General features: G+C 31.8%; 2 protein-coding genes across 2 annotated transcripts; one reads left to right on the top strand and one right to left on the bottom strand.

Annotated features, from left to right (window-relative positions):
- On the top strand, positions 1-6,804 carry LOC149911104 (solute carrier family 35 member H1). Its single transcript, XM_090102831.1, has 5 exons — positions 1-414; positions 1,049-1,336; positions 2,866-3,118; positions 3,384-3,550; positions 4,330-6,804. The coding sequence occupies exons 1-5, from the start codon at positions 229-231 to the stop codon at positions 4,651-4,653; spliced, it is 1,218 nt and encodes a 405-aa protein (XP_089958957.1). The 5' UTR covers positions 1-228; the 3' UTR covers positions 4,654-6,804.
- A 593-nt stretch (positions 6,805-7,397) lies between these two features.
- LOC149911103 (KIF-binding protein-like) lies at positions 7,398-9,053 on the bottom strand. The gene has a single exon (XM_090118611.1). The coding sequence runs from the start codon at positions 9,051-9,053 to the stop codon at positions 7,398-7,400; it is 1,656 nt and encodes a 551-aa protein (XP_089974737.1).
- Positions 9,054-9,712: the final 659 nt, after the last annotated feature.

Raw genomic sequence — 9,712 nt, 5'->3', positions numbered from 1 at the left:
ATGACATTGACACGTCGTTCTCTCGTGGTGAAGTGTATTGTTTGGTGTCTTTCCTTCAAAAATATGGACAGTATTTTCTATCATAATCATTTAACTATCATTGAAATTGAATGAATTCAGATTGAATATTATAGTAGACGGAGCTTTTTAGGCGAAATCTGTAACCCCTACTATTACGGCTATGTAGTTACGTGGTAAATCTTTAGATCGGCTTTAAAAGCGCTCGCCATGTCGGGTGCAAAATATGAACAGCTGTCGGTCAAGACCGATGCCGAAGAAAACGAATTTATTGCTAAACCTAAAGGCAAATGGTTTGATGTTTGTTTTCAAAAAAGTCTCCTTTCCCTAGGATTGATATTGCTGTATTTTTCTCTATCGATAGGCCTTACTTTTTATCAGAGATGGCTTTTAAAGGTAAGAAATTATTTTATTGTTTAAGCTTTTATACTTTACATGTAACTAATGGGCATATGAGGTGCAATAATTATAGTCTTAAAGAAAATAAAGTTTCAAAATTATTTATTCAAGTTTATAACCCAAATATTTGAAATATGTACAAACACACCTATATTCAATTTGGATTCTGTCCACTATATAGATCATTGTTCAGTAAATACTAATTGCAATTGACCTTCAAGATACGTAAATTATGTTTTTCAATCTTGTATTGTTTATCTTGTACCACCTCTGGTAACCCATATTCAATTTTTTTATTAATTCTATTTGCTTACTTTAGTTTTTTCACTAGAATTTTCACTAGATTCTTACATTTTGAAACTTTAATTGCTAAATGATCAATTAGATTTAATGTTGAAACTTAATGGTATTAAGTTTATGATTTAGGCTTTAGAGAGATAAGTTTATACTTTATACTCCACTGATAAGACAAACATTTAGATAATTTCCTTCAAAATTGAATTAACATTTTTACATTTCTCAAATGTAACCCAAAATTTCAAATAATCACTCTCAAAACCGAAACATTTGCATCCAATAAATAAAAATATACCAAGAAAAACTTAATTTAAACTTAATTATTTTATTGCAGGACTTTCACTATCCCCTAACAGTGGTGATGTATCACTTGATAATAAAGTGGATACTGTCTGTATTCGTTCGCATCATATTGCAGCTAATAACTGGGCAGCCGCAACTGATGCTATCGTTCTTGACTTGCCTTAGATCTGTTGGTCCTACTGGCTTAGCTAGTGGGATTGATGTGGGCTTCTCTAACTGGGCTTTGGAATTGGTTACAATATCTTTGTATACAATGACAAAGTCTACTACAATCATATTCATTCTTGGATTTGCCATTTTGCTAGGCTTGGAGAAGAAGGTGTGTATCATTGGAATATGAACAGCTAAACCTTAGTGAGGATGCTCTAATAAGTGTAGTACTTTTTACATGAATGAGACACTATCAAAAAAAAGTACTGAAGTTTTTATGTTGAATTTGTATATTTGTCATCACTTTCATATTTAGACCAAAAACATAGTTTTTTGTCTTATGTCTTCATTTTTATTGAAGCTCAACTTAAAAATACCAATTAGAAATCCTACCTATTGTATAGTATTTTATTTTGTAGTATTTACAGAATTTAAAGCAAATTTTATAAATAAATATTAATTTAATTGAGAATGAATTCGGGTTATTAAAAAAAAACTATTTTATATTTCATAGCATTATTGAGACTACATCACCTGATTATAGCACCAGCAAATTCTAATTATTATTTTTATGCACAGTGTAAAAGGATTGTTTCTGCATTTGCTTTCTAAAAGTATAGTTTATTAAGATGTTTTTGCAAGAAATTTTGTATACAGCATTTTTATTATTTATCACTTGAATATGTTAATTAATTACCTAAATGCTTTGCGAAAGAAATGTGGTGCCAAAAAGACGAATGGGAAATGTGCAAGCTTGCAAATGCTAAATGTTATGTTAATTGTATTGAATTAATATGTGTGCTAATTATGATACTATGTGATCTCTGCCTAGCAAATTTTAGCTTATATTGCATATTTGATAACGATCAAAAACATATTTTGTTTCCAAAAGTTTGTTTGATGTTTGTTTGATCGCCCTAATCTCAGGAACAACTGGTCCGATTTGAAAAAGCTCTTTGGTGTTAGATATCATATTTATCGAGGAAGGCTATATAGGCTATATTATATCTTTATGCTAAGACCAAAAGAGCGAAGCCACGCAGGTGAAACCGCGAAGCGCTGCTAGTTGCCTCATATCCAAGCAAATACAACTCTCACAAACCAAACTGTCTCACTGAACTGTCTTTTTATTCCTAATGCAACTTCAACAACATTGATCCTTAATAATTTGAAAACCATTATTTAATTAGTATGTATATGTTTTTCAAGAATCTCCGTAATTAAAATGTCAAAGAGGCGAAATCTTCGTCGGGATATTGCATTTACATTTCATAAACAAAGATTATAAATTAATTATACATACAGGTTTTGAATCAAGGTTTTCTCCAACGGTTTTCTCTTTGTGAGAGCCCACAATATGCTTTATACCTTGACCAATTTCTCGAGTAACTTAATAAATTCAATAATGAAATACTCACGCTCATACTATGTTCACAAATATACAATATGCGATGTTTTTACTATAATATTTTGATAAATTGTGTAATAATCCTAAAAGCAAAGCGAATAAAATTTTTATCAATTATATGCAAATATTGCAAAGCAAGGATAATTTGCGAATATTCACTCAAATATATATCTGGAACTCGATAAAAGCACAGCGAAATTATAACAATCAACTTATTTGTTTACATATATTTTTATATTTATATAATATGTTTATCATCCCATGTATAAAGAAAAAGATGATTTTTTCAGTCATGGTCGTTAGTTGGCATCGTGCTAACCATCGCAGCGGGTTTGATGATGTTCACTTACAATGCATCTCAGTTCAATCTTTTGGGATTTGATTTCCTCCTACTCGCTTCGTTCGCTGGTGGCCTGAGATGGACATTCGCCCAACTCTTGATGCAAAAATCCAAGCTCGGCCTACATAACCCAGTAGACATGGTTTTTCATGTACAACCTTGGATGTTTTTGTCCCTTCTCCCTTTCATGATTGCATTTGAAGGTAAATGATTGTTTACTTTATAGATAGCATCTAACTTTGATTAATGAAAATTTTACAAACAAATGTATATTCTATATGAATATTGTAAAGCAATAATAAATTATTATATTAATCCAGGAAATGTTGCATTAAATTGAAAATTCTTATTATTATTCTTAGTGCTGATAGTGTATTTATCGAGGAAGGCAACAAAAAATCTTCTAAAAATATTCCCTTTATAATAAAAAAAACTACAGACAAGTAATTGGTACCTAATATATTGTAGGTTTCAAATGCTTTGATGATTTGATGCGTCTGCCGCCGGGCGAGCTAACACCCACAGTGCTAAAAGTGTCTGTGGGAGCTACAATAGCATTCGCTATGGAGATCAGTGAGTTCCTGGTTGTTACATACACATCTAGTCTTACATTATCTATTGCGGGTATTTTCAAGGTAAGATATTAATATTATAAGTACTATAATGCAATAAATTAAATCATAATCGCTGCTCATATGAAATGGCTGTAAAATTACTTGATAATAAATATCTATTTGTTCCACCTGATAGTGTTTCAGATCTCAAAACAATATTTGTCATGCAAGATATTAAACATAACAGCTTTCTGATTATACAGGGTTACTTGTAAAACACTTTGACGAGATTTTTTCGACTTTTGATGATTTGTTAGATTTTATTTTCATACAAAAATAAATATTCATTTAATTTTCCGTTTGAATATTATAAACTCTACGCCTCCCAAAAATTACGTAAACAAAATGCGAGCGAGAGCGGGAAGGGGGCGTTGCGTCGTCCATCCGATAATGAATAGAACATAGCCTTACAAATGTTAGGAGAGTACAATAAAAGGTTAAAAAATCATTAAAAATAATTTATTGCGTTATGCCAAATGTCGTAGAACAAATGTTGTTACTTATGATGTTAGCTATCTTGTCCTGCGAGGTTGCTGGTGTTTTACAAGTAACCCTGTATATAACTAGAGGTCCGCCCCGGCTTCGCCCGTGGTACATATTTCGCAATAAAAGGTAGCCTATGTCCTTTCTCGGGTATCAAAATATCTCCATACCAAATTTCATGCAAATTGGTTCAGTAGTTTAGACGTGATTGAGTAACAGACAGACAGACAGACAGAGTAACTTTTGCATTTACAATATTAAGTATGGATAAGCACGCACGTAAATAGTTATCTCACGTCTTACTCATTCTCTTCCAGGAACTGTGTATTCTAGTCTTAGCGGTAGAAGTGAGCGGGGACCAATTGAGTCCCATCAACGTTGTGGGTCTGGTCCTTTGTCTGACCGGTATCACTGGCCACATTATACACAAAGTCTTATTTATTAAAGCGGTAGCTGGCTCTGTCCAGGCGTTGGAAAATGACGACTTTGTCAAAATAGGAAGGACCAGAGAACCCAAGAGAAAAGATGAACGGCACGAGCCTTTATTGGACGATCAGTGGGAAGATGCTCCCAGCGATGAAAGCGATATCGACAGCAATGTCGTTATATACGAAATACTACAACGACGAGACGGCAGTTAGAATATCGGATGATTTGTAATGTTGAACCATTTCATAAATATTTATTATCAACAAACCAAAAGACGTATTTATGTGGATTTTGTAATTTCTACAATAATGATAAGACGCGATAAACAATAGCATCTATGTTTTGTATTTATTATCTTTTGTTATCGCGAATTTAAGAATTATTTGTATGATACAATGTAATTGTATATATCTACGAAAGTATTTTAGTATCTCAATTTTTTCCATACACACAGTTTTACACCTGTATGATAATATTTAATATTAAAATATATTCTTTATTATATTATAACGATGATAACTGTTTTAAAATTGCAGTAATAGTTGATTTTGACTGTAAATTTATTAATTATTTGACTTGTGCTCTAACACATATATTATTATGACAAAAAAATATATTCACAATACTAAATGATGTATATATATGTCACGGCTAAAGGTAGGTGAGAACATAAACTTAAGATTAGCCGGCTAAACTTAGGTTTATTTTCGACGAGGTGTTAATGTTAGTTTGTTCTATCTTTAGCCGGCTAAACTTAAGTGTAACCGCAGGCCCGTGGCTAAAAATGTCGGGGTGGGTAGATTTGGTTAGCGCCGGGCCGGTGGAGGGCTTGAGGGGCCCGCACAGTGCCAGAAAACACTCGCCCTGTTCCTTACATGTATTATAGTAACCAAATCTACCCACCCCGACTCAGGGCAGAAAGCTGGTGGCTAGGTTAGGTTAGGTTAGAACTCTTAAGACCCGCACGAGCCGAGCGAGCGCAGCGAGCGTGCTGCGGCAGCAGCCGGCGAAGTGCCAGAAAACACTCGCCCTGTTCCTTACATGTATTATAGTAACCAAATCTACCCACTCCGACATTTTTAGCCACGGGCCTGCGGTTACACTTAAGTTTAGCCGGCTAAAGATAGAACAAACTAACATTAACACCTCGTCGAAAATAAACCTAAGTTTAGCCGGCTAATCTTAAGTTTATGTTCTCACCTACCTTTAGCCGTAACATATACACTTATTATAACTATAACTCGTTACTAAAGCTTTCATGTTTTTAATTGAAACATATAAATTATACATAATGTAATACAAGTCAATATTCATTAATATTTATTGTAAATTACAAAATCCTTTAGATAAAGGAAAAAAATGTATTTTATTTTAATTATTAAGATTAAGCTAGTATATTAGTATTTTTTAATTATAACTTTGCAAAAATCATTCCATTATTGTAAGAAATGCTATTAGAATTAATATTTTATTTATTAATTACGAAGATCAAAGTTTTTTGTTTGTTTTTTACGCTTTAGTATATTTGTGTGTTAAAAAGTCAAAGTATATTTAAAAAGGCTATGTAACTAGATGTTTCATAAGTTCATTTTAATTATGTTATTTGTTTTCTATTGTTTATTTGTTACAGGGTATACAAAAAATTGTTATTTCTTTGAATAATTAAATCCTAATGGCAAGACAATTATTTTCAATTTTTACAAGTCATGTAATAGTTTAGCTTGTATACAACATGTGATATTTTTTCTTTTTTCATTTCTGTTGTAAAAAAATATTATTAATTATAATATTTGATAAATACTTATAATACCATTACCTAATCCATTGTAGAATTAATTATAATGACCTTTAAGTATAATGAATCGCACAAACGCACACAAATAAGTGTTCAGTAATACTAGATTAACATTAAACAGTACAGTGAGACTAAAATAATAAATTGCAAATATTAAACACCAAAATAAAGTGCAGATATTTAGACACTTTACTAGGTGTAGTAGCTTTATATAATATATACAGTAGTGTTTTATAAACCATTTTATATCAACAAAAGTGAATATAAAGTCAATTTGATATACAACAAAATTTTAATCGCTTGGTTAAATTATACTAATGCATTTAAACCATACATTATCTAATTTAGTAAGTGGATATATGATTCCCAAATAAATTATACGACTAGATATGGTTCTGATTTTATAATCGCATTTATATGAAACTCGTAATGTGTACTCCGGATTATGTGCATTTGTATTGTAAAATAAATTTAATATATTTATGTGGAAAACTTATTTTTGACATAGAAAATATTTTTGTGTATAATGTAACTATGTTCAAGTGAATAAATTGTGTTTAAAAGCAAAGTTTGTGTTTTTGTTTGTAAGGTTATTTTTAAGATGGGTTCCCTAGAAATGGTGGATAATCTGCGTGTGTTAACTTGTAACGCCAAGGGGTTGTATTATGTACTCTTATTTGCAGACAGTTTTCTCCGTGAATTGAACTATTATAACTGGCAAATTCATACTATACAAATTAAAACTAGACTGGTTATTGCGTTCATACACAGCGTTCATAATATGAATTTGCCAGTCAGTTCCATTCACGGCGTAAACTGCCTGGAATCGGTCTGGAAATAAGAGGTCATAATACGGCAACATGCAACTGGTAACAAAAAAATTGATATAATTATATCCTATTTCTATTTCATCGATCGGGCTAATTACAAAGATGAAATCTCTAATAAACTTGATAATTCAAATGGAAGTAAAACATCGTGATGAGTATAACCTGTAATCTATTATCTACTGTAATAAAAATAACTCTTTTCTTGTATTTTTTTATTTTATTTTATCTAATCTAAAATGATTTTGTTTCATATTTCACAACCGGTATGTAGGTAGGTATGGTATGTATTCAAGTAGGTAGCTAGGTCATTATTAAAAAAAACGGCTAACTACTAGTTGTTGTATTTTGAGGTCCATTCAAAACTTGCTTCAGACGGAGGATTAGCATTCAATTGCCCACTAAGTCTAAACAATCTTCCATTTAAAGTCGTCGCTGCTTCCATTTTCCTCAAAAGTGCATTTTTAGAACTGCCGTTAAGGGTTTTCTCAGTTAGCGTCTTATTCGATTCCGAATCTAAAGAATGAATTATTGAATCTGCATCAATGTCTAAATTGAGTATATTTGTTTGAGATTCTTCAAGCCATAATTTTTGCAAATTTAAAGCCATCAGTTCCAATTGCACTTGAGATAATTCCCGAATCACATCTATCTGTACGGACATAGCATGATCGCACGTTTTTAGTAAAGAATTTAATGCCTCCAGAACATCTGCTCTTCTTTTTTGAATACTGTATTGACTGTCAATATTCTTTTCGAAGAAAGCTAGGTGTTCGTATAGTTCAGCTAGTTGCAAGGAACATGTTATATACTGAGCAGAATGTTGCTCAAAGTCATAATAGTGCTTGGCTCTCATCAACCATTTATGTGTAAATGCAAAAAGTTTTCGAGCTTCCTCCGAAGTTTTTACAGTTTCCTTTGGAACTCTATTCTCTATATCTCTTAGATCCAAAGAAGGGAATGTAAAAATATTATCTGTTGAACAGTCTCCTTTACCAGTCTTTTCTGAACCGATATCCTTTCCGTTTTCTTCAAGATTTTCTATGTCTTCATTAACAACATCCATAGTTTTCCATAAATCTGCTTTAGATGATGGTTGTGTAAAATACTTATTTAAAATATTCTTCTGGGAAAGCTTAAATAATGCTAAGCCATATTTGACCCAATGATGACTCAACTCAAGGAACTGTATTTCAAAATCTGCTTTCTGAAGTATAAATTCTTCTGGCATTAATTTACAATTATCATGACAAGTACGTAGTACATGATAGGCAGCACATAAATGATGACAAGCATGATTGAGCTGATTCAGATATGTAAAATAATTCCCAAGCCGTGCAGTTCGTAAAGCCCAGTCTTGCGGAGTACCCTCTTTCATTTCCAACTGTCTTCTTAATGCTGTATGATTGTAAAGAGTGTATTTATCTGGTAAATTCAATTTGTTGTATAAAAAAGCTTGCATTTGAATATTGTTTGTAATAACTTTATCGATTTTTTCAGGGTTGATTCTTTTAATTGTATTAATGGGTTCAGTCGTAAATAAATCTTCAGCGTCCAAAAATGTATCTGGCTTAAATTCATTGATCTTATCATAAATCTCTTCTATATTTTCAAGTATTTCTCGGGCCAAAGTTGTTTGATCTAACTGTATCAGATAATAACATAGTAAATTTTGTATTCTAAGTAATATGAAAAGACAATATTCTCTTAATTCGTAAGGTTTGAGTTTATCATATGATGTTTGAAGGATGTTCCGTTTATCAATTAATGATATAGGCATTGCTTTAGCTGTTAACAAAGCTAAATATCCTTCCATTGCCAAGGATCGTACATAAAGGTCATGATTCTCTTTACCCAATACAACAAGTTCTGTTTGTAGGAATTGAATGTCCCTTTTCAAACTTTGAAGTCTTTCTGAAGAATGTTTATTTTTTATAGTATTTCGCACATTCTCAAAAGTACTAGCTATCCGACTCAATGTAGCTTCCATTATATTTTCACATAAAATTTTTGTAAGCTTAGTAAAATTACCTTGAATTTTTTTAAATAGAAAATGTTTGAAGTATTTGCTGTTATTGTACGTCGAATTTAAGAATTATTTTTAAATGTTTAATTAATCTTCTGCCAAACTCATTCGAGGAGGTTAGATACCTACATCTCTGACATTTTTTATGTAAGTTTTTATGCTATCTTCGGCAACGGATATGGTGGGCGCGGCGTGCCTGATGGTTAGCGCTAACACCGCCCTCGAACATTTGCAAAAGCCTAAGCTCGTTTGCAGACCTTACGCTTCTGCAAACCGAAGATTTAGAGGATTACCGAAGTTAAGTTATACGCACTACGATATCTTCCCTCAATGTTGCCTTTTGACATCACTTGTAGACAAGTGTTTAAAGTTTATATATTTCTATAATTATTGACTCTACAATCCGTTGCAATTATGGTTGCTATATATCAGAAAATTATACAACTGTAAAACTTTTATGGCAGTAAAAAGACAACATGAGGAAGAGAAGGAAAGTATATACTTCCAATATAAATGCATGTCATACTAGAACTCGAGTAAGTTTGCCTGATTTGTTTTCAAAAAAAAAGGAAAAAAATCATGATGACCATCAGCTCTGTGTTAATAATTATCTCTCCAGGAAT

Source organism: Colias eurytheme, chromosome 1, assembly GCF_061535395.1.
Source record: "Colias eurytheme isolate Ceu_HAF_F1 chromosome 1, ilColEury1 Martin Lab GWU primary, whole genome shotgun sequence".
NCBI classification, from domain to species: Eukaryota; Metazoa; Arthropoda; class Insecta; order Lepidoptera; family Pieridae; genus Colias; species Colias eurytheme.
The sequence above is the reverse complement of the archived record's forward strand: the minus strand, read 5'-3'. Positions and strand labels throughout refer to the sequence as shown.